General features: G+C 44.2%; 1 protein-coding gene across 7 annotated transcripts in view; it reads right to left on the bottom strand.

Annotated features, from left to right (window-relative positions):
• TNPO1 (transportin 1) overlaps window positions 1–25734 on the bottom strand; it is a 560536-nt gene that overhangs the window by 469445 nt on the left and 65357 nt on the right. For all 7 annotated transcript variants that reach the window (XM_033929167.1, XM_033929193.1, XM_033929150.1 and 4 more), the window contains exons 4-5: window positions 19390–19539; window positions 2614–2720 (exon numbers count right to left, since the gene is read on the bottom strand). In XM_033929167.1, coding sequence (XP_033785058.1) covers window positions 2614–2720; window positions 19390–19539 — 257 coding nt within the window. The remainder of the gene's footprint in view (window positions 1–2613; window positions 2721–19389; window positions 19540–25734) is intronic.

The following is a 25734-nucleotide window of genomic DNA, read 5'->3' as shown; positions in this document are numbered from 1 at the left end:
GAGAATATGAAATAGATGCAATCCCCACTTCCAGACCTCTTCCACATAATTTATGGAGAGGTGTTACTGAGCCTTGAAGGAGACCTGTGTGATTGCACTACAGCAAAATAAAAAAGTAGCAGATAAAGATCATAGTGAGAGCTAGGGCAATACAGTTTAGGTAAAGATGCAGGTAATAATTAGCAATGTATTAAAATATTTTATTTTTATTTGCTTATAATGTAATTTGAAAGCTGCTTGATGTTAATACAACTTTAATTTAATTCTTTATAGTGTGTGTGTGGGGGGGATAGAAAACATCTACGTCAACAATAAAGTTAGAAAAGGGTCATTAAATCCTGTGGCATACCTAGTATATATGACAGCCAGTGCTGATCATTTTTTAACAACCCTCTACTCTATATAAAAAATATATTTTTAGTAATAATCCATGAGTCATACAATAAGGGTGCACCTAGGAAAAGGCAGCATCTTAAACACTGCAGTGAGCACTAGAACACCAACACACGCATTGTAAAACTAAACAAGCCAGATCCTACACAGTCAATTGATCCTGTACAGTTGATGCTAACAGAAAGCCATGTCCTTTTCATACACATAGAACACACATACACCCTCGCCCAATATGGAATAATCACAAACTAAAAATAGAAATATGTAGACAGAAGTTAAACTGAACCAAGAAACCAGACTCTGCATACAATGCAACACCACAGAAACAGTGACACGTACCCTAATACTGTGCAAACTATAAAGACAGTAGATGTAAATTTTAAAAAACTGATACATAACAATCACCACTTTACAAATTAACAAATAGAAATAAAACAAATGATGAGATAAGAAAATACCATTTTATTGGACTAATCCATTTTTCAATTCTTTCTTCAAGACAGTACATACTGCTGTTATGGTATCCTGTCCTGACCTGAGGAAAGGGGCTTAGTCCCAAAAAAATTGCCTTATTTCCATTTCCTATTTATAAACTTTAATCAATACAGTTACAATACTACTTGATTCTATGTAAAGCAACAACAAAAAAAGTTTTTCTACCTTTTGTCATTTCTGCTTTAATCATCTTCTCTTCACTCTTTCTATTCAGCATTTGTCCTCGCTCCCTTCCATGCCAACATCTGACCTCTCTCTTTGCCCCTTCCATCCAGACTCTGCTCTCTCTCTACCCCTTCCATCTACTGTCCACCCTCTCTGCCCTTTCCATCCAGAGTCTGCCCTCTCTCTATTCCATATGGTATCTTCCCTCTTTCTATGTCCTTTCAATAAACTGTATATCCTGTGCCTTTTCTCTCCTTTGAACATGATTCATTTCAGCTTCACCCCCTCTCCATTTTTTGGTCTCCACCCCCTCCCCTATGCTCTGGCATCTCTCTCTTCTCCTTTCCTTCCTTCCTTCCCACTCCACCCCATGGTCTGGCATCTCTATCTCCTTCCTTTATCTCCCCCCCATGCCCTGGCATATCTCTCCCTCTCTGGCACCTCTTCTCCTTTCTTTCCCTCTGGTCTGGCATTTTATGTCTCCTTAGTTTCCCTTCCCTTCCCTCATGTCCTGGCATCTCTCTCCTTTCCTTCCATCTCCACCTCCACTCCATTATCTGGTATCTCCTTCTTTTCTCTCCTTCCTCCTAGTTTGGCATCTGTCTCCTCCCCCTCCCCCCATATACCCTGACATCTCCCCCCCCAATGGTCTGGTAGCTCCTTTCTTTTCCCTCCCTCGGAATTGGCATCTTTTTCCTCTCCTCTCCCTTCCCTGGTCTTCCTTCTCCCCTCCCTCTCCCCAATCTAGTGCTACAGCAGCACTTCTCTTCCCCCTCCCCTTTTGGGTACAGCAGCAGCACTTCTCTTCCCCCTCCCCCCAAATTGGGTGCAGCAGCTTTTCTCTTCCCCATCCCCCCCAAAAAAATTGCTGCTGCAGCATTTCTCTTCCCCCTCCCCCCCTTGAGTGCAGAAGCAGTATTTCTTTTCCCATCCCTCCCATCGGCAGAGTTGCAAGTTTCCCTCCATTGATGACCTTTCTTCCATAGGTCAGCGACGGAAGGAAGCTTACAATTTGCTGCTTTTACTTGGTTATGGGCCTTCCTCGTTGCCGGGTCCTGCCTTCCCGAAAACAGAAAGTAGGCAGGATCCGGCAGTGAGGAAGGCCCGAAGCAAGTAAAAGCAGCAAATTGTAAGCTTCCCTCCGGGGCTCCAACGTCTGCGTGCCAGCTTCCCTTCTTTTCTCTCCCCCCATGGGACGTAACTTCCATTTTCGAAGGGAAGCCAGCACGCACACGTTGGAGCCCTAGAGTGTGGGTTCAATTCGCATGCTGGCAAAAAAAAAAAAAAGGCAGGTGTCAAAACACAATTTTCGGCGGCGAGTCAGCCTGGGAAGGAGCATCGGCGGTAGCAGCAGGATTCGCCGGGCGGTCATCTAAATTAGCATGTCCTTGGGGAGAACACTGCGCAGTGTACTGTCAGGTCTTCCCCTTGTTCAAGGAGGACTACAGTCTCATGGCTTCCCATCTCTGCTTGAGAGCAGCATATTTAATATGCACAAATGCATTACTAGTATTGTTAGATGCTTTATTAATTTTTGTTAAAGAAATATGGTCATCTCACCTCACAAGTGTTGTAATCTTCAGAATCCAGCAGCCCACAGAGTTTTGGTAAGAGCTCTGGCCAATTTTGTAACTCTCCCTTGGATGCAATAGTCGTGATAAGGATACCTAGAAAAAAATTTAATTAACACATATAAATAGAATCTAATTCAATTCAACAACATTTTGGGAGGAAAAAAAAATTGTATCCATACCTATTGATGTCTTTTATTTTAAAGCGAGAAACAAAATAAAAATCCAACACAATCTGCAGTGAAGTAAAAGCAACACAAGGAACACCAAATAAGAACTGCAGACAAACGTACAAGATGCAGGCTATGTTTATTGTATCAATTAATGATTGCGGTTAATGTTACCACCTTTACACAAACCTAGGGACCCGACACGGTTCGTGTTTCAGTTAACACGCCTTCATCGGGGTTCCTAACAAATGAAAATAGGAATAACTGAAGATATACAAAACCAATATATGGGTACATAAATAGTAGGTGGTGTGTATGAAGACAAATTTTAAAAACGATAAATCAAGAACCAAAAACCCATGTGGGATGCAAAGTGATAAGAGCAATAAGATAAGATATGGTGCGTGTTAATGATTTGAGAAGACCATAATAGTGAAAGGAGATAACAAATATATATATATTTTATATATATATATATATATTTTATATATATATATATTTTATATATATATATATTTTTTATATATATATATATATATATATATATATATATATATATATATATATATATATATATATATATATATATAAACAGTGAACTATTATTTCATAACTGCAACTCACACGTCACTGTTTTTTTTTTTGTATATGTGAAATAATAGCGAGAAGACCATAATAGTGAAAGGAGATTAAAAAAAAAATTTTTATATATATATATATATATATATATATATATATATATATAATCTCCTTTCACTATTATGGTCTTCTCGCTATTATTTCATAACTGCAACTCGCACTTCACTGTTTTTTATTATCATGAGAGATGCACCACGTAGAAAATCTAGTCCATTTTTGGTGGTAGCATTGTCTAGTGGTAGGCTTTCTGGAAGCCTCTAAAATGTCTCTTACAGGTTGAGAAAACTGAAGAGGAGTTATGTTGAGAGGTACCAAGCTGTCAGGTGTAGAGATTGCAGGTTGGGATAAAGAAGAGATCCTTGACTCTGTGTAAGCAGAGACTGAAAAACTGGTAGAAGGTATGGCTCCCTGCTGCTGAGTTGAAGTAGAAGGTAATACCAAGGTTGCCTCGGCCACCGAGGAACTATCAGAATCATGGTGGCATGATCATTCTTCAACTTGACAAGAATCTAGAGAATGAGAGGGAATGGAGGGAATTTATACAGAAAAGATTTGTCCATTCCAGTAGAAAAGCATCTGCCTCAAGGCGATGAGGAGAGTATATCCTGCAGCAGAACTGAGGCAGTTCGTGGTTGTGGGGAGATGCAAAGAGATATATCTGAGGAGTTCCCCACTGCGAAAAAATGTGATGAAGAGGCAAGGAATTGAGTGTCCATTCATGAGGTTGCAGAAGACTACTTAATTTGTCCGCCAAACAGTTTTTCGCCCCTTGGATGTAGACAGCTTTGAGGAAGGTGTTGTGGAGGATTGCCCAGTCCCAAACCATCAGAGCTTCTTGACAAAGGGAGGGAGATCCCGTCCCCCCCGTCCCCCCATTTGTTGACATAGTATATGGCGACTTGGTTGTCTGTTAGAATGAGGACTACCTGGTCGTGAGGATGATGTTGAAAAGCTTTGAGAGCACTGAAGATCGCTCTGAATTCCAACAGATTGATGAGACACTGACGATCCGTACTGGTCCAGTGTCCTTAAGTACGAAGACCATCGAGATGAGCCCCCCAAGTGTAGGTCGAGGAATCTGTTGTAAAGGCCTTCTGATGAGGGGGCATTTGAAACAGCAAGCCTCTGGAGAGATTGGAAGAGAGCATCCACCAGCAGAGATACTGTCTCAACGAAGGAGTGATTGTAATGTGTCGAGAGAGTGGGTCGCAAGCCTGCGTCCACTGAGATGCCAGGGTCAACTGAGGAATTCTGAGGTGAAGTCTGGCAAATGGAGTCACGTGTACTGTGGAGGCCATGTGACCTAATAGTACCATCATGTGTCTCGCTGAGATTGAAAAGCGGGAAGACACTGTATGACAGAGTTGAAGAAGAGCCTCCAGACGCTGTTGTGGAGGGAATGCTCTTAGTTGGATAGTGTCCAGAACAGCTCCAATGAATTGTAGATTCTGCGAGGGCTGAAGTTGGGATTGGGAAAGTTAATTTGGAATCCCAAGCTTTGTAGGAACCACGTAATCCGTTGGGTCGCTACAATAACCCCCTGAGATGTTGAATCTTTGATGAACCAGTCGTCTAGGTAGGGAAATACCTGAAGACCATGGTTCCTTAGAACTGCTGCTACCATCACCAGGCAACTTGGTGAACACTCTGGGAGATGAAGCCAGGCCAAAGGGTAGCATTCTGTATTGGTAATGCAGATTCCCCACCTGAAATCTGAGGTACTGACGGGAGGTCGGATGAATGGGGATGCGAGTATAAGCCTCCTTGAGATCCAGAGAACATAACCAATTATTCTGATCTAGAAGGGGGTATAGGGACGTCAAGGACAACATGCAAAATTTTTCTTTGACTAAAAATTTGTTGAGAGTTCTGAGATCCAAAATGGGTCTCAGATCGCCTGTCTTCTTCGGAACTAGGAAGTAATGGGAGTAAAAACCCCTGCTCTGCTGTTCCAAGGGAATTTCCTCGATGGCACAGAGACAAAGTAGAGCCTGAGCTTCCTGAAAAAGAAGGGCGGTCTGGGATGGATTGGAAGGATACTCTCTTGAAGGAAGCTCTGGTGGAACCTGAGTGAAATGAAGAGAGTATCTTTCCCTGATTGACAGTACCCACAGGTCAGATGTAATGGTCTCCCATCGGTGGTAAAAATGGAGACAACCTCCTTTGGGGGGAAGGAAGGATAGAGGCAGAACAATGGAGGTTATGCTCTGTTGTAGACAGTCAAAAAGGCTGTGATGCCTTATGTGCAGAAGGCTGAGGTTTCTGTTGCTGCGGTTTCTTGGATGGAGCTCGAGTGTAAGGAGACGCCTTTGGAGTCTAACGCCTCTGGAAAACCGGAGTAGGGCGTGAAGGTTTTGCCGGAGCTGACTTTGGCTTTGGTCTGACAATGGAAGCAAAAGATTTTTTATGTTCAGACAACTTCCTAGTGGCAGCCTCTATGGATTCATCAAAGAAGTCATTGCCCTGACAAGGAATGTTAGCCATATGGTCCTGAAGATTAGGATCCATGTCAATGATGCGAAGCCAGGCCAAACGGCACACTGCTACAGAAAAAGCAGTGGCCCTAGCCGACAGCTCAAAGGCATCATAAGATGACTAGAGAAGATGCAATCTGAGTTGTGACAGAGTAGCAGTGACTTCTTGGAACTCGAAATGTCTATGTTGATCCAGGTTTTTCAGAAAACCTAGAAGAAGATCAATAAAGAACTTGAGATAAGTAACGAAGACAAAATTGTAATTGAGGATTTTGGAGGACATCATAGCATTTTGATATAGATGGCGTCCAAATTTGTCCATGGTCTTACTCTCCCTTCCAGGAGGAACTGTAGCATAGACCCTGGAAGGATGGGTTCTTTTCAAAGAAGACTCCACAAGGAGGTATTGATGAGATAATTGTGAATTCTCAAACCCTTTACAATGCAGAGTACTATACCTCAAGTCCAATTTGCCTGGAACAGCAGGTATAGCATAAGGAGTCTTCAGACAACGTTTGAAAGTTTGAGACAAAAGCTTGTTAAGAGGATGCTTAAATGACTCTGCAGGAGGTTGAGGTAGATGCATGACCTCAAGATACTCCTTAGAGCAGGGGTGCCCAACACGTCGATCGCGATCAACCAGTAGCTCAGGAAGGCAACAGGAGTCGATCGCGGAGCCCATCCCGGGCTCCGTGATAGACTCGTGTTGCCGTCCTGATCTACCGGGCCGATCAGCCTTCCTCTCCAGTGTTCTCTCTAGGGCCTTTTAGCTGGGCGGTCCGCCCAGCTGTCATCTGCTGCTGCCGCCACTGCTGAACATTTAAAAAAAAATAAATAAATAAAAAACCGGCTTGGAGATTTCAGCCCGTAGCGAACTTATGCTCCGTGGCTCTAACGTGTGCGTGCCGGCTTCCCTTCTCTTCCCTCCGAAACCGGAAGTTATGTCGGGGGGGGGGAGGAGAAGGGAAGCCGGCACGCACATGTTGAGAGCCCTGAAGCAAGCATTCGCTATGGGCTAAGGCGGGAGACAGGTTAGTGAAGCATTTGCTCTTCTTGCTGCCGGGTCCTGCCTACTTTCTGTTTCTGCGAAGGCAGGATCCGACAGCACTTCCCCCAATAGGTCGATCGCGATCTTGGGCCAATCAACCTTCCTCTCCCCGACGGCAGAATTGACGTCGGGGAGAGGAATGCTGGTCGGCCAAAGCAGGGAAAGCTTGGGGCGGCGTCAGCTTTCAGGCCTGTTATTGGTGGCGGTTTGGGTCCTGATCCCCGATGGCAGTGGCTTGGGGGAGGGCAGGGAGAAAGAAAGAAAAAGGGCAGGCAGGGAGACAGAAGGAAAGAAGAGAAACAGAAAAAAAAGAAAGGGAGGCAGAGAGAAAGAAAGGGCAGGGAGAGAGGAAGGAAAAGTTGGGGGAGGGAATGAGGTCTGGAGGAGAGGAAGCATACAGGCTAAAAGAAGGGAAGAAAGATTGGATGCACAGTCAGAAGAAGAAAGTGCAACCAGAGACTCATGAAATCACCAGACAAGGTAGGAAAAATGATTTTATTTTAAATTTAGTGATCAAAATGTGTCTGAATTTATATCTGCTGTCTATATTACACTAAGGTCCCCTTTTACTAAACCGCAATAGAGTTTTTTAGGCGCAGGGAGCCTATGAGCGTCGAGAGCAGCGCTGGGCATTCAGCGCAGCTCCCTGCGCTCTAAAAACTGCTATCGTGGTTTAGTAAAAAGGGAGGGGGGTATATTTGTCTATTTTTGTATGGTTGTTACTGAGGTGATAGTGCATAGAGTCATCTGCTTTGACCTCTTTGAAAAACCCTGGAATAGGAATGATAATTAACATTTTCTATGCGTACAGTGTGCGTTGTGTTTTTTTAAAATTTTATTGTTGGTAGATCATTTTGACTTGGTCATTTTAAAAGTAGCTCGCAAGCCCAAAAAGTGTGGGCACCCCTGCCTTAGAGTATTTAGAATAAGCATCTAACTGAATTTCCAGGTCATCAGTCAACTGACAAAGAAAGGAAGAGAAAGACAGCTGATCCGCGCCAAGGCCCTGCCTCGTGAGGGACTCAAGGACCTCGAGAAAGAAGGTGAAGCCTCTCTGGAGAAGTGGCAATCCAAAGAATATGGAGACTTGGAGGAGGCAATGGAAGCAACTGATTCCTCAGAGTCCAGAAGTGGTGACCTCGAGCGAGGAGTTGGAGGCCTCGAAGAGCTGGAAGGTCTGGAATGAGGCCTAGACGAAGAAGGCTGCTCTTTAGAAGAAGACCTGCGCCTCGATGGATGTCTCGATGAAGGCCTCCATCGGCAATGAGAGTGGTGCCTGGAAGAAGGTCTTGAGGATCGAGGAGACTTCGCCCTATGTATGGAAACAGGCAATGCTGCAGATGAATGGATAGGGCTAGAAGCTGTAGATCGAAACACAGTGGACTGGATCGGGGAATCTCGAAGCACTCCCAAAGAATCTACTCCTTGCATAGTGTGTGTAGATACCAGACCAGACACTCGCAAAGACTTTGCTCCTTCCATAGAGCTCGAGGCACAGGCAGGGTCTCGACCTTGCAGGAGACTGCTGATTGCCCAGGCTGGATTACAGGAGGCAGCGTCGAGGCAGAACCATATTTGCTCAGGAACTGAACAAATTGCTGCTCCAACATGGTCTGGAGAGAATCCTGCAAAGATGGATCTGCGTCTGAAACCGGACCACTTGCTGAGACTAAAGGCTCCAAGGTGGCAGTGGAGATGTGCTTGGACTTGGAGGTATTGGAAAGCTTGAGGACCACTGCAGGAACCTTCTGCTTAGGTATCTGACCTGAGGGGATCTTAGGTGAAGATAAAGCAGGTGTACTCGAGGCTAAAGACGATATAAACGAGGACGGTCTGATGAGGCTCGAGGTCGGAGTCGTAGAAGCAGGAAGACCTTTGCTGGAAGGTGTGACCGAGGCAGCACGCAAGGTCAAGGGTGTCAGCGAAGTGTCCATGCTGAAGAGTTTTTCCACTAAAACTCGACGACGTTTAAGGGCTCGAGGTTGAAGAGTAGCACAGCACTAGCATGACTTCAGATTATGGTCAGGCCCAAGGCACTTGAGGCACCAGCGGTGTGGGTCCGTGAGAGAAATCGCACGTTATCACTGGCTACACTTCTTGAAGCCCGTGACTGGCCAGGACATAGGAGGGAAGATAGCCGCTGCAAAGTCGAAGCCCACAGGTTGCAGCCACGCAGCCTGGCCCGCCAGTCAGTCAATGAAGAAAAAAATGAAAATAATTTTTTTTTAAAGGAAAGTAACACAGCGATTCATGACTAAAAAGAACACAAACCGTGGTAAGAGAAGGCACGAAGCGAACAAAGTTCAACACAGAGTGTCGAAATACAGACTTCTTGGCTCCGCGGAAAACTGAGGACTAAGGAGACTCGCCCTGTGCTGGGCAGGAAGGCACTCGTGCATGCGCGGTGCGGCTGACTTGAAACTTCTACGTTTCTACAAGCAAGTCTGCTTGCGAGGCTGTCCGCATCTGGGCTCCGTGGATGACATCACCCATATGTTGGGAATAGGCTGCCTGCTTGTCCTGGGTAAACAACGCTTCATGTTGTTATACCCAGCCCTTTTGAAGATCTGGATGGGTAACGGGTGGAAGACCTATGACACCGTGGAATCTGCTCAGGCTTATTTGGACACCTTGCCTCCTGGGTCAGGAACCTGGGCCTCCCCCTGAAGTACCCTGTGGTGCTGTGGGTAATTTAGCGGATGTTTTGTCCTGGACATTTTGTGCATAATTTATCTGGAAAACTATTTCTTGTGATATCGGTATAAGTGGGCTATGCTGCTTATTTTGTCCTGAGGGGATGTTATTGCTCCTTTTCTGGTTAGCAGGCTGTTGTGGGTGGATGGTAGGGGTGTATTGCGTGGTGTCTTGAGTGTCTGTGGATTTGCATGTATGGGGCATTGCATATCTGGGGTATTAAGTGTCTCGAGGGTGAATATTCGCAGGCAGTGGGTGCAGTGGGTTGGGTCTCCTTTTATTGCAGGTATGGTGGCTGCTGGAGACTGCTAGGGGCCTCTATGCCCAACAGTGTATTTTCACATGTGCTCTTCTGCTGCGAATTTGGCGGGCTTTGCAGTACAGCTGGGTGCCCTTCTGGTGTCAGGCCTCTAATTTGTATTTATTTTTTGGGTGGGGATTTTTGTCACGGCACCCTGTGGCAGTTTCCTATAGTTTTTGGCAGCGGAGTATCGGGATTTCTTCTTTTGGCTATTTATTTCCCTTTATCGAGTTGTGGGTGTAAGTGTGATGCGTGTCTGTTTAGTTTGATGGAGTGCTTAGGGTTTGTCTCCAAGCTGACCTGCCTTGCTTTGTGGCTTTCTCTAATGGGACCAGGTTGGGGGGAGGGCAAGGGGCCCTGCTCACATTGAAGCATGACTGTCGTTCTGGTCTGCCTTGGCAGAGCGTGTTTAGTAGGTTGGGTATAGGGTTACGGGGGGGATCTGTATTGGGTGGATAGGTGGGCGGATATCCGGGTTGGGGAGGAGTGGGGATAGGAGGGGGGTTTAGTCCTACTTCAGCTGATTTTGTATATAGTTTGCTGTGCTATTGGGAATGTTATATTATACTCCTCATGCTATGGGTTTTCCCTGGTTTTCGATACCCTGGAGGAGGCTGGGCTCCTGGGGTCTTCTTTCAGTTTGTTTTTCTTACTGTGGCTTTTCTTTTTCACTTAACTAGTTGATTATGAGTACTCCTTTCTGGCTTACCTCCTGGAACATTGGGGGCATTACTTCGCCTGTTAAACGTTCCAAACTATTAGCAGCGTTACAGCGCGGATATCGCCTGCTTACAAGACCTGCTTAACAGTTGCTGAACACCTCAAGTTATGTCGCTCATGGGTGGGTGAGGTTTATTTTGCTTCCCCACTGGGGCGACATGGAGACATTGCGGTATTGGTCCTTAAATCCTAACCACTTGGGGTTCAAGTCCTTGATAAATCTTTGGATGGCCACTATCTTCTTTTGCGTTTGACGTTGGGGGATAAGAGCTATTTGTTGCTGGTTGTCTATGGCCCAAATTAGTCTGAATCTTCTTTTTTGCAGAAGACAACCCAACTTTACTCTTGTTATTCTGGGGACCCATTTATCCTGGTGGGCGATTTTAACTTTGTTATGGACCCCGCTCATGAAAAGTCTGGCCCTCTATCTACTAATCTGGGGGCTAAGAGACGTCTTCTTACTGATTTTTGCGATACTGTTTCTGTGGTGGACCCTTGGTGTCTCTTACATCCTGAGGTTAGGGATTATGCTTACCTATCCCGAGTTCATAACACCTGGTCTAGGATTGACTATTTGTTTGTATCTCCGGAGTGGTTTTCTTCTGTATTATCGACAGAGATTGGTCTCCTGAATATTTCAGACCATACGCCTATTTGGTTGGATGACCATCTGGATGTAGCCTATGCTGGCTCTCCTTCTTGGCGCTTTCCATTTTATCTTACTTTCTGCAGACCCAATGGGATGACTATCTGACCAATAATGCACATCAGGATGACCCCCATTCTATTCTGGGAAGCAAACAAAACTGTACTCCGGTATCATATCCTTTTCTTTTACTTGTGCCAGAAATAAATATATTAATAGGGGAGTTATAACCTTGGAAAGAGCTACAGCTAAGAAGACCTTTCTATCTACTCCTTCGATAGAGACTCGGGAACAATATTTATCTTCCCAGGAAGCTCTTAATTCTCTTCTTCACTTTAGATCTCAGAAATGGGTGGATTTTCATAAACATTGCTTTGAACAGTTTGGTAATAAGCCAGGCGTCTTTTAGCGCATTTAGTGGATATAAAGGCCAGTCGTAGACCTATTTTGGCACTCCGGACTCCGGGGGAGGTAGGGTATCTCGCACTATGGATGTTTCTGGGGTTCTTTATGACTTTTTTTGTGAAGTTGTACGATACTTCTGAAGATGCTTCTCCGGACTTGAGGGCGGATTATCTTCAGTCGTCTGGGTTGCCTCGATTTTCTGAGGAAGTAGTGTCTTGTTTAAATCGCCCTTTTCAGGCCCTGAACATAAGAACATAAGAATTACCGCTGCTGGGTCAGACCAGTGGTCCATCGTATCCAGCAGTCCGCTCACGCAGTGGCCCCCAGGTCAAAGACCAGTGCTCTAAATGAGTCCAGCCTCACCTGCCTACGTTTAGCAGGAACTTGTCCAACTTTGTCTTGAATCTCTGGAGGGTGTTTTCCCCTATAACAGACTCCGGAAGATCATTCCAGTTTTCTACCACTCTCTGGGTGAAGAAAATCTTCCTTACGTTTGTACGGAATTTATCCCCTTTCAACTTTAGAGAATGCCCTCTCGTTCTCCCTACCTTGGAGAAGGTGAATAATCTGTCTTTATTTGCTAAATCTATTCCCTTCAGTATTTTGAATGTTTCGATCATGTCCCCTCCCCTATTAAATTTAGTTATCTTACTAATTATTCCAATCTCTAGATCACTGATAATTATTTTAAATAGCAGTGGTCCCAGCACGGGCCCCTGTGGAACCCCATTATTTACCCTTCTCCATTGAGAATATTGATCATTTAAACCTCAGAAGTCTTTCATGAGGTACTTTGTCAAATGCCTTTTTAAAATCCACATATCAACTGGTTCAACTTTATCTACATGTTCATTCACTCCCTTCAAAGAAATACTGCAGATTGGTATGGCAAGATTTCACTTGACTAAAATCATGTTGGCTTTCTCTCACTAATCATTTTGTTCTTTTTAATAGTCTCTACCATTGTGCCCGCTAGAGACATCAAACTCACCGGTCTATAAGTTCCCAGATCACCTCTGGAACACTTTCAAAATCAGCATCACGTTGGTCACCTTCCAGTCTTCTGATACTATGCTGGTTTTTAAAGAAAAATTACTAATTACTAATAGCTTTGTAAGTTCATTTTTCAATTCTGTCAGCAATCTGGGATTTATACCATCCAGTCCAGACAATTGGCTACTGTTCAATTTGGCAAATTGACCCATTACATCATCCAGTACTAGAGATATTTGTATGAGTTTCTCCGTTTCATCAGAATTGAATATAATTTCTGGCACCGACAACTGCCCCACATCTTCCTCAGTAAAGACCAAAGCAAAGAATTCATTTAATCTCTCTGCTATGGCCTTGTCTTCCCTTAGAGCTCCCTTTATCCCTCGGCCATCTAGCGGTGCAACTGATTCTCTTCCTGGCTTCTTGCTTTTAATATACAGCGACTAAAAAGGTTTTTACTGTGTGTTTTTGCTTCCAGCACCATCTTATTTTCAAGATATCTTTGCCTTCTTTATTAGTGCCTTGCATTTAACTTGACATTCCTTGTGTTGTTTACACTTCCCCCTCCGTATTCGCAAATTCCGTATCTACGGATTCACTTATTTGCAGTTTTAAATTTAAAAAAAAATACATTTTCATTTTTCAGGCTATTTTAAGCCCTGTAAGCCCCCCCCCCCCCCACCCTTAAGCCTTACCTGGTGGTCTAGGGAGTTTTCGGGGCAGGAGCAATCTTCCCACACTCCTGCCCCGTGCAGATCGTTCACAAGAAATGGCTCGAGAGACTATGGGAGCTCAAGGCAACCATTTCCTGTGAGCGATCTGTATTGGATTTCCTCTGTAAACGTATCCCAGGGATTATATCAGAGTTTATCATGATAGAAGATGAAGATGATGAAGATGACGGCAGAAAAGGGCTACAGCCCATCAAGTCTGCCCACTCTGCTTACCCACCCCTGTCTATGCCCTAATGACCCAATTTCCTTATCTTGACCCTCGTAGGGATCCCACATGGGTATCCCATTTATTCTTAAAGTCTGGCACGCTGTCTGCCTCGATCACCTGCACTGGAAGCTTGTTCCAATGATCAACCACTCTCTCTGTGAAGAAATACTTTCTGGTGTCGCCATGAAATTTTCCGCCCCTGAGTTTGAGCGGGTGCTCTCTTGTGGCCGAGGGTCCCTTGAGAAAGAAAATATCATCTTCCACTTCGACACGTCCCGTGAGGTACTTAAATGTTTCGATCATGTCTCCCCTCTCCCTACGTTCCTCAAGAGTGTAGAGCTGCAATTTGTTCAGTCTCTCTTCGTACGAGAGATCCTTGAGCCCCGAGATCATCCTGGTGGCCGTCCGTTGAACCGATTCAATTCTGCGCACATCTTTACTGTAATGTGGCCTCCAGAATTGCACACAGTACTCCAGATGAGGTCTCACCATGGCCCTATACAACGGCATTATGACTTCAGGCTTTCGGCTGACGAAACTTCTATTGCTACAACCCAATATCTGCCTTGCCTTAGATGAAGCCTTCTCCACTTGATTGGCAGTTTTCATGTCTGCACTGATGATTACTCCTAAATCTCGTTCTGCTGAAGTCCTAGTTAAAGTTTCTCCGTTCAAGAAGTACGTCCTGCATGGATTTCCGCTTCCGAGGAGCATGACCTTACATTTCTTAGCATTGAAGCCTAGCTGCCAGGTTGAGGACCAACTTTCCAATGTAAGCAGGTCCTGCGCCATATAATTCTGTAAACTGCATTCACTTACTATATTACATAGTTTGGCGTCATTGGCGAATAGTGTTATTTTACCTTGAAGCCCTTGAGTCAGATCCCCTATGAATATGTTGAAAAGGAGTGGACCCAGGACCAAGCCCTGCGGCACTCCACTGGTCACCTCCGATGTTTTAGAGAGGGTACCATTAACCACCACCCTCTGAAGTCTGCCACTCAGCCAATCATTGACCCATGCAGTTAGTGTCTCTCCTAACCCCATCGATTCCATCTTGCTTAGCAGCCTGCGGTGTGGGACACTGTCAAAAGCTTTCCTGAAGTCCAGGTACACGACGTCCAAAGACTCTCCCAAGTCCAACTTTCTTGTTACCCAGTCAAAGAAGCTGATGAGATTGGATTGGCAGGACCTACCCTTGGTGAATCCATGCTGACTGGGATCCCGAAGATTCCCTTCATTCAAGATCGTGCCCAATTTGCTTTTAATTAGTGTTTCCATGAGTTTGCACACTATTGATGTGAGACTCACCGGTCTATAATTCGCAGCCTCTGCCCTGCAACCCTTTTTATGCAGAGGAACGACATTAGCTAATTTCCAGTCCAGGGGAACTTTCCCCTTACTTAGGGAGAGATTGAATAGCTCAGCCAACGGTTTCGCCAGGACATCGCTCAATTCTCTGAGCACTCTTGGGTGCAAATTGTCTGGTCCCATGGCTTTGTTCGCCTTGAGTCTTGCCAGTTCACTGTAAACTTCACCTGGTGTGAACTCAAAATTCTGAAACGGGTCGTCTGTGCTTTGTGTTGCCTTCAACTGCGGACCGTGTCCCGGTGCCTCACAGGTGAAGACTGAGCAGAAGTATTCATTCAGTAGTTCGGCTTTATCGGAATCTGCTTCCACGTAACTTCCGTCCGGTCTTCTAAGGCGTACTATCCTGCCTGTGTTCCTTTTTCTGTCACTAATATACCTGAAGAAGGATTTGTCCCCCTTTTTAATGTTTTTTGCCAGAATTTCTTCCACTCTAAGTTTTGCCTCCCTAACTGCCATTTTGACCGCTGAAGACCTGGTCCTATATGATCACTTATCAAGTGGAAAAAAAAAAAAAAATCCACAAGCCTGCATATAGGACCTATAGCAGCAATCTCAAATTCAAACCCTTTGCAGGGCCACATTTGGAATTTGTATGTACTTGGAGGGCCACAGAAAAAATAGTTAATATCTTATTAAAGAAATGACAACTTTGCATGAGGTAAGTACCTAGAAATCCAAAATGTGGATTATCTGAAATTATCAGAAGCCATTAAGGAAAGATTTATAAATTAGTTTCTAAATCTTTCCTTAATTGCTTCTGATAATTTCAGCTATACCCAGCTGAAAGAAGGCAACATGCAGAACTGAAAACTATCAAAATATCAACTGCAAGAGACAAGATTTTGGACCAACTATTTTGAGGCCCTCGGTATTAAAAAGAATGATTCTTTATGGAAAACTTGTGCCTTAAGTGTCTGGTGGTCATGTCCACAACCGTCTTCAACTCTCACCTCCTCCAGCACCAGACACACACACAAGATGCATTGCCTCCAATGGTTACTTTACGTTCTGGAATGTTGCCTGCCTCACTGCTGTAACCTCACGCAAGCGCTTTCCTGTGTCTATATGCGATTGTGAGGTGGAGTGGAAAGGACAATTGTGTACAGACGCTAGAAAGCGCTTGTGTGACGTTACAGCAGTGAGGCGGGCAATGTTCCAGAACATGACTGCCGGACACTTAAAGCACAAGTTTTCCATAAAGAATCATTCTTTCTAATACTAAGGGTCTCAAAATAGTACCTGGTGGACCGCAGGTTTGAGACCACTGACCTATAGGGACACCAGAGGAAAACAATATTGTTGAAATATGGACCATGGTAGGTCCATGTCTCCAGTGGTTCAAGCTCTAGACATTTTTATGTGGATTATTTATCAGTTTTAATAAACCCTTAATCTTGGACATCAACTCTCCACAAGTCTTTGTTTTTGGTTGTGTTCCCTTTGTGGAGGGATCACTTTCTTGTTGCACTTATCAAGTGGTCCTTGTACCATTACCTCCCTTATCAATTTATGTGCTGCACTAAGAACTAGATCTAGAATTGCTTCACCGCTTGTCAGTTCATGAACCAGCTGCTCCATAAAGCACACCTTGATTTCATCAAGGAATTTTATTTCCCTAGCATGCCTTGAGGATACATTTTACCTAGTCAATAATAGGGTAGTTGAAATCACCCATTATTACTGTGTTACTCATTTTTTTAGCCTCCCTAATTTCTGATAACATTTCAGCATCTATCTGTTCATCCTGATCAGGTGGACAGTAGTACACTCCTATTACTATCCTTTTACCCCTTACACATGAAATTTCTACCCATAGGGCTTCCAAGATACGTTTTTGCTCCTGTAGAATTTTCAGCCTATTCGATTCAAGGCCCTCTTTACCATATAACGCTACACCTTTACCAATTCGATCCACTCTACCACTACGATATAACTTGTACCCTGGTATGACAGTGTCCCACTGGTTATCTTCCTTCTACCAGGTTTCAGATACCTATTATATCTATCTTTTTATTTAGTGCAATATATTCTAATTCTCCCATCTTGTTTCTTAGGCTTATGGCATTTGCATGCAGACAGTGTTTGACATATCTATTTTCTATTTGCACAGCAGTTGGCATAGATAATTTGCAATCTTTAAAATCAGCCTGCTCTAGCTCGGGGTGGGTTTTTTGCTTCGGGCTATTCGCCTTATCCCTACTTTGGTGCATAGTGCGGAGCTTCGAGAGTGCCACTTCAGGACCTTGTTGAGAGCATATGCCTCCCAGAGCTGGGCCTACCATATGGGATGTGTTGATACCCAATACTGTCTCACCTGTCATGCGGAGATGAACTCTTATTTTCATGGTCTTTGGGAGTGTGAGAGTATTCAGAGCTTTTGGGGGGCTCTGGCTTCCTTTCTTCAGGGTCTCCTACAGGTTTCTGTTCCTGTCTCTGCATACCATATGCTGTTCGCTCATTTTTCTTTGTTTTCTATGTATACCTCTGCGGAAAAACTGTTTTTGAGCAAATGTTATATTTTGGGGAAAAAGTGTATATTGAATTTCTGGCTGGCGGATGTCCCTCCCTCCTTCTGGTACTGGAGAAATAAATTACATGCTCTTCTAGGATGGGAGGCCACGCTGGCCTCTTCCTCCCGTCGACGGAGCAGAGACTTTGTTCATATTTGGACTCCCTATTTGGACAGTTTGTCTCCCCGGGTTCGTAGTCGTATCTTGAATAGACTGCAGTTGTATTCCCTTTCACATGTCTGATCTGGGGGGTGGGGGTGTTGGGAGGGGTCTGCTTTTGGGGGGGATTGGGGGGTGGGGTGTTTTGTAACCTGAGAGGACATATGAGTCCAGTCCTCTTGGGGGAGGGGAGCCCTGTTTTTACATATGACTTTGCCTGCTGTTTGTACCTGTTGCGGTTTGTTACTTAATAAAAAACAGATTTCACCTAAAATCAGCCTGCTCTGAATTTAAGGAAACCTGGTCTACTTTGGCCTGTATTGCAATTTCATTGTCAGGATGCTCTGTCTTCCCTTTTATGGTATCTTTTTTAAAGATACTCAAGAGCATGTTTTGAGACAAGGTGACTGTCGGCCTTCCCCCAGTTTCTAGTTTAAAAGCTGTTCTGTTCTATCTACTTTTAAATGTTGAGGCGGCAAATTTGCGCAATCCAGGCAAGAATTCATTTTAGGAGAGCCCATGGACTCCATCCCAACAAGTTTTGAGGCAAAATCTGCAGTTTTGGAGAAATAGGGAGCTTTTGAAAAAAGATTGCTAAATATCCAAGATGGTCAATGCTAAGAAATTTGTTATATGTGGAAAAGGATGCAATTTTGGCACACAGTTCAAAAACGGCAATTTTAGGATTTTTTCAGTGAGGGAACACAGGTGGGTATGCAAAACCTTCAAAAAAACCTTCCCATTTTCAAACCTCCCTTGATTCACCTCACAGGCTACAACAGCCTTTAGTCACTGTAACCTTGAATAGACTGTAACCTTGAATAGACTGCTGGAAATGTGCTGCAGTCTGCCTCAGCTCTCTTACAATCGCTAGAATCAGAGAATCAATGCCTCATGCTGGGAATGCCTCTTCTTCACTGATCTTCAGGCTGCCAGTTGGACCCTATGCCTGACTGCACCTCCACCCCTGCAGCCCAAACCACGCAGCCAGGGACCGGCGGGGGTGAGAAGACGCAGCCGAGTTTCCAATAGCCTGCACTTGAACCTTTGTTCAACAGAAGGAGAAAGATGGGGATGGCCCCAAGATCCTGTGAAGCATATGCAGGGATATACAGGGATTGGCCTGTCAGCTGCAGACCGAAGTCTGTGTGATCTCAATGTAGGCAGAGCTGAAGAATCATTTCCGAGCACAAGAAATCCAAAAAAAGGGACAAAACACCCCAAATAAAAAAATAAAATGGAAAGAGTAGAACACACACACACTCCTGCTGGCAAGCATGCAGAAGAGAAAAACTGTAGGTGAAGCTAGAGCACACAGTGAAATACAGCAGAGGCACAGAGAAAAAAATTGGAGTGGATTCCTTCTGCAGATGGCACGCGGACATTGGGACACTAACCATCTGTCTAGAATGCTTCATCTATTACACTAGAATAGATATTGTGCATATCCTGAAAACCTCCCAGGACCAGATTTTGGAAACCAATGACCAAGTGGTTAGTGCAGCTTTTTGTGATTCTGGGCAAGTCACTTAACCCCCCTCCCCCCCTCAGTACAAAATACAAGGGTTCTTCAAAACGTTTCTGAACTTTCATATTTTCACAGGAAATGGCACAGTGCAAATACTCAGACGATGAATTTAAATTTCACCATTCTTTGATTACATGGAAAGACGACACACAGCTGACAACTTACCAACAGTTGCTCTTATTAACGGAGAAGAGTCACCAATATTATTGAGACATTCACTTTTAATAAAGTCCGTCACCCCATTTGGAAAATTCTGAAAATGTGCTTTCACATTATTTTTCAATATTAGTCCACTCAGAGACCGTGTTGGTTCATCTGAAAGAAAATACAAGAACTGCATTCAGCTTTCATTAAAATTTATACAACAGCAAATACTTGGCATTAAATTTCAGAGCTGAAATTTATAAAGAAAAATTACACACTTTACAACTAGTTTTCTATAGCATGATCAGTGATCATCAAAGCATACGGGGACAAATATTTCAATACGTATTACTTTAGAAGAAAGGAGGGAGAGGGAAGGTGAGGGATTTAAATACCTCCTTGGCATAAATGCACAGAGAGAAGTGAAAGGAAATCTTTGGAATGAGGGGGCATATGATGAGGTAGAAAGGGACAGACTGAGGAGTAACTACAGGAAATAATTCATAGAAAAGGGTGGTGAATTCAAGGAATAGCATCCTGGTAGAGGTAGTGGAGATGATATTGAATTCAAGAAAGCAAGGACAAGTACATAGAATCTCTAAGGGACAGGAAGGGATAGTAGACTGCATGGTTAGGTAATATGGTCTTTATCTACATTCATTTTTCTCTGTATCAATGTTTCTATCTTTCTTATTAATGCATCCATCTTTCAATACAATCAAAGCACAACTTCAAAAACAGAGAATACAATCAAAGCACAACTTCAAAAACAGAGACAAAAGAAAAAAAAACTATGTGAAAACCACCAAAAGAAAGGATTAGGAGTAGACCAAATAACGTCCAACAACCAGATGTATATAATCAAAGTTTAATGACAAAGTACCGAAACTCATCATGAAAAGACACAAAAGGAGAGAAAAAAAAGGAAAAGAGCCAAACCTAAATCAATTTTTTTGTTAGAGAAAAAGAACAAAAGTGTCAAAAGGTAAAGGAGCAAAAAGGATTTAAAAAACATAGGCATAGCCTTACTAGGTCAGACGAATTGTCCATCAAACCAATACGGTTATTAGTTTTCTGGCTAAAAACCCCCTCACAGATAGTGCCGTGTGAACTGGTGCACTGTCGTAATGCAATAGCCAAGAGTTTGCAAAAAGTTCAAGTTCAAATCGTTTTCAGCTTTTTCACACAGCTTTTTCAGCACTTCCAGATAATAAACGTGGTTAACAGTTTGTCTGGTTGGTATAAATTCATAAGGAACAATCCCTCCGATCTCAAAAAAGGTTAGCAACATCGTTTTGATTCTTGATTTGGACTGGCAGAACTTTTTTTGATCGTGAAGAACTGGCCAACTTCCATTGTGCACTTTGACTTTTTGTTTCAGGGTCGTAATGGTACACCCATGTTTCATTACCAGTGATAACACAGCCCAAAACATCGTCTTGCCTCTCCAAAAGGTATTGGCAAACTTCAACTCTCCTTTGCTTTTGTTCATCAGTAAGCTCCTTCAGGACCATTTTTGCACACATTGCCAACATTTTCAGTTAAGATTTTCCTGTTTCTCCATCGATGTTCACTTGGTCTGCTATGCTTCTCATAGTCAACTGATGATTTTGACGCATAATTAGACTAATTTTTGCAATGTTTTCGTCAGTTCTGCTCACTACTGGCTGCCCTGACCTTTTCTTCATCAGTGACAATTTCTCTCCCCTCAGAAAAAAACATTTACCATATTTTTCACTCCATAAGATGCACTTTTTTCCCCCCAAAAAAGTGGGTGGAAATAAGGGTGCGTCTTATGGAGCGAATACCTCCTCCCTCCCCACCCCCACGGTACCTTTATGTGATCCAGCGCTGTATCGGCAGAGCTTTCCGGGAGCAGCAGAGCAGCACATAAGGCAAGTGCAAGCGCAAGCTTTTCACCACATAGAAACATAGAAACTTAGAAATAGACGGCAGATAAGGCCACGGCCCATCTAGTCTGCCCACCCCAAGGACCCTCCCCTACCTTTCTCTGTGAATAGATCCCACGTGTCTGTCCCATTTGGTCTTAAAATCAGGCACGCTGCTGGCCTCAATGACCTGGAGTGGAAGACTATTCCAGCGATCAACTACCCTTTCAGTAAAAAAGAATTTCCTTGTGTCCCCGTGCAGTTTCCCGCTCCCGATTCTCCACGGATGCCCTCTTGTTGCTGCAGGACCCTTCGATGCGGCCCGTGAGATACTTGAATGTCTCGATCATATCACCCCTCTCTCTGCGTTCCTCGAGAGAGTATAGCTTTAATTTATCCAGCCGTTCTTCATATAGGAGATCCTTGAGTCCTGAGACCATCCTGGTGGCCATTCTCTGGACTGACTCAAGTCTCCGCACATCCTTACGGTAATGCGGCCTCCAGAACTGTACACAGTACTCCAGGTGGGGCCTCACCACCTGCCTGGTCCCGCACTCTGGCTGCTATCAGTTCTCGTGAGAACTGATGGCAGCCTTTCAGAGAGCGCCGCGGGACCAGGCAGGCAGCGAAAAGCTCTAGCCTGCCTTGCGCCGCTCTGCCACTGCCAGAAGACATCAGAAGGCAGCGGTCCAGCAAGGGAAAGGCAGGAGCACGGAAAGCTCCTACAGATACAGCGCTGGACCACTGGGATTTTAAAAAAGGTACTGGGGGAGAGGTGCCTTGCCTCATTAAAAAAAGGTATGGGGGTGCCTTGCCTGCCTGAATTAAAAAAGGTACGGGGGGGGGGTTGCTTTGTCCTGGCACTAGACCTGCGCTGTGCCCCGTTTCGTCCTACCACTAGACCAACAGAGAGGGGACAGGGTACACCATTTGGTTCAGAATTTTTTTTTTTCTTGGTTTTTCCTCCTCTACAGGAGGGTGCGTCCTATGGTCAGGTGCGTCTTATAGAGTGGAAAATAAGGTAATCCATTTGTACACTGCTCTTTTCTTCGTGGCATTAGCCACATAAACTTGGTGCAGTCATTGGTTCTATCTATATTGGACTACTGCAATATCATTTATTTGGGTGTACCTAAAAAATACAAAACTGAGAAAATTGAGAATAGCTGTCCATCTGATATTTGGGCTGAAGAAAAGCGATCATGTTAGTCCCTACTATAGACTGCTGCACTGGCTGCCAATGGAGGCACGAGTAATATTTAAGTTCTCTTGCATTTGCTTCAAGTTGGTTTGGGGATTAGCCTCTACCTATCTTTTGTCTCATTTCGCGCTATACAGCCCTACAAGGATAAGCAAAGCAGAAATTGTAATTTATTTGCCTATCCAAAGATCGGTTGTAGATACAGGTCCTTTTTGGATAGGACTTTTAATTACATCAATGGAGCCAGGTTGACCTTTGGCACATTTCGGAAAGAAATTAAGACTGTATTGTTTGATAAATTCATTTTCTAAATAGAAGTTATACTAATTACAATAATTTTACTCTGACTATTCTTAAGAAATATGTTGTACTTTTGATATTTGTATTTCGCTGATTGTCCAGCTCTTTTCAGTGTAAACTACCTAGAAATCGTCCGATTGTGGCGGTATAGAAGAATAAAGTTATGTTAGGTTATGTTATATAACATGTCCCTGACTTCACTTCCACTCTAGCCAAGTTTAACAGTAAATTTAATGTTTGTTTGTTGCTCTAATTCAAGCTCTTACATTCTTGCAAAGGCACACAAATATACAACAAAAATTAACGCCACTCAGCAAGACACTGCCACCCGTCAACATGAACACAGCTGTAACACACTGATATACCAAGGTTATGAAACTTTACAGAGTTATTTATTTATTTAGCCCATCCTCCCAAAGGAGCCCAGAATGGGTTACAAGAGTATATTCACAATATAGACAGGAAATGGCTTAAGTGATAATACAGACTTGGCGGACATATCATAGTTGAAAATGCAGCATTTCCAGTAGACATAACAAAGGTAGTATAGCTTTTGTGTCAGGAGTGGAGGTACTGAGTCAGTGAGGCGCCGGTTATTAAAGCGCCGGGTTAGTAGAAAAGGAGGATTTCACAGCCTTCCTGAAGTTCCATTGTCTGTCCAGCAATCTAACGGATGGGGGGGATGATGTGCCATAACCTGGGTATGAAATGTGAATAGGAGCATTTGCAAGCTATTTCAGTCGTAAGAGAGCAACCAGATGGTAGAGTAAGTTGTCTCGCTACTCGGGATCTCAGTGATCGGCTGGAGATATACTTTTGTAGTTTTGTTGTCATGTAGTTTGGTATCATCTTGAGAAGGTCTTGAAGGTAAGAACCAGGGCTTTGAAAGCACAGCGTTTTTGGATAAGCCAGTGTATGGATACTAGTGCAGGGGGTGATGTGGTTGCAGATTCCCAGGTTTTTCAGGAGACAGAATTGCATCTCTTCTATGTTTGTTTTCCTATATTTTGTAATTTTATCACTTTGTACATCGCTTAGAATTCGGAATAAGCGATTAATCAAATGTTATAATAAACTTGATCATTTTGCACATTTTGGAGACGGGAAAGGGTTTTTGCGGATAATCTAAGCGGGATAATACAAAACCATACAGTAGTTGGGCGGAATCAGTTTCTGAGAAGTATGCACAGACACTTTAGCTGGCGGAGGTAATAAAAGATGAAGACACTAATTCGAGTCAAGAAGCACTCCCAGGCTGCAGACGTTTTCCTTGGCTGTAAGGGTGTCATTTCTCCAGGAGACAGACGGGGATATGTGCATGTATCTACAGAAGTTCAGTTTTTGACGCATTTAGCTGTAGTTTTACAGTCATCCAGTTTTTCATTTCAATTAAGCAGCAGTGAGGTTTTTTCATTTGTTCGTCTCGGTGTTGTCCTAGGGCAGGGGTCTGCAACCTTTAAGACATAAAGAGCCACTTGGACCCATTTTCGAAAAGAAAAAAAAACTTGGAGCCGCAAAACCATTATAAAACAAATCTAACGCTGCATATATTGTTTCTTATCTTAATGCTATATACAGGATCACTAAATTGAAAATAAAATCATTTTTCCTACCTTTGCTATTTGGTGATTTCATGAGTCTCTGGTTGCACTTTCTTCTTCTGACTGTGCATCCAATCTTTCTTCCTTTCTTTCAGCCTCCTGTATGTTTCCTCTCCTCCAGACCTCATTCTCTCCCCCAACTTTTTCTTTCTGTCTCCCTGTTCCCCCTTCTTTCTGTCTCCGTGCCGTCCCCCAAGCCACTCGGTTTGCTGCCACCGCAATCGGGGAACAGCCCCCAAGCCACCGCCGTCCCAAGCTTTCCCTGCAGAAGTGTTGCGCTGACCAGCATTCCGCTCCCTGACGTCAATTCTGACGTAGGAGAGGAAGTTCCGGGCCAACAAAGCATTTCTCCTCATTCCATCCAGCCTGAGCCCCATCTCTCCTTGATCCAGCATTTCCCTTCTGTGTCTGTCAGAATTACCATTCCACCTATTTTCCAGCATCACCCTTCTTTGTGTCCATCTCACCTATATCCCTATCTCACCACTTTTTCAGAATCTTCATTTGTCTCTGTCCTTATCTTTACGCCATGTTCACCATTTGCCCTTTCAATGTCTTTATCTCCCCCCACACACTTTTTCAGCATTACTTCTATGTCTCTATTTCACCTCCTCTTCATGTCCCCTCTGTATCTCTATCCTTATTCAGTAGGTCCTGCTTACCCTTTCTCTTCTTTGTGTCACTATCTCCATTTTCAGCTTTCCCCCTTTTTCCTTTGTTACTGCACCCTGTAGCTAGAATCTTTCCACCCTCCCTCCACTCCGGCCCAGCCCAGTATGAAAGATTTCCTTTTGTTTCCCTCCCCTCTCTCTTTCTCTCTCTCTTCTCCTCCCTCACCCACGAGTCCTGCATCTGGCCCTCTCCCTTCTACCTGCACCTGGCAACACCCCCCTGCTCCGCGGCTCTCTTCAGCAACTCGTCAGCAGCAGTGATCAAGACAAGCTGCCGACATCGAGGCCTTCCCTCTACGAGTCCCGCCTTTGTGGAAAAAGGAAGTTGAAACAAGCGGGACTCGCAGAGGGTAGGCCCCGACGTCAGAAGCTTGTGTCGATTGCTGCTGCTGAGTTGCCAAAGAGAGCCGCGGAGCAGGGGATGTGGCCGGAAGCAGGTAGAAGGGAGAGGGAGATAGGAAGGCTGTAGATCTCCGGAGCATGACACCGACCCCGGCCAGGATGATTTCTTTTTCAGGCACCTTACAAGTCCAGCGTCGCGGGGGAAATAGCCATGCTGAGCAGTGAGCTCAGCACTACACAGATGAAAGCCTTGCTTGCTGATTGGTCCGGCGGCACGGCGGGGCGGGGCCGCCGGACCAATCAGCAAGCAAGGCTTTCATCTGTGTATGTGCTGAGCTCACTGCTCAGCATGGCTATTTCCC

This window comes from Geotrypetes seraphini, chromosome 1, assembly GCF_902459505.1.
Source record: "Geotrypetes seraphini chromosome 1, aGeoSer1.1, whole genome shotgun sequence".
NCBI lineage: Eukaryota > Metazoa > Chordata > Amphibia > Gymnophiona > Dermophiidae > Geotrypetes > Geotrypetes seraphini.
This window is presented reverse-complemented; position numbering and strand designations above follow the sequence as displayed.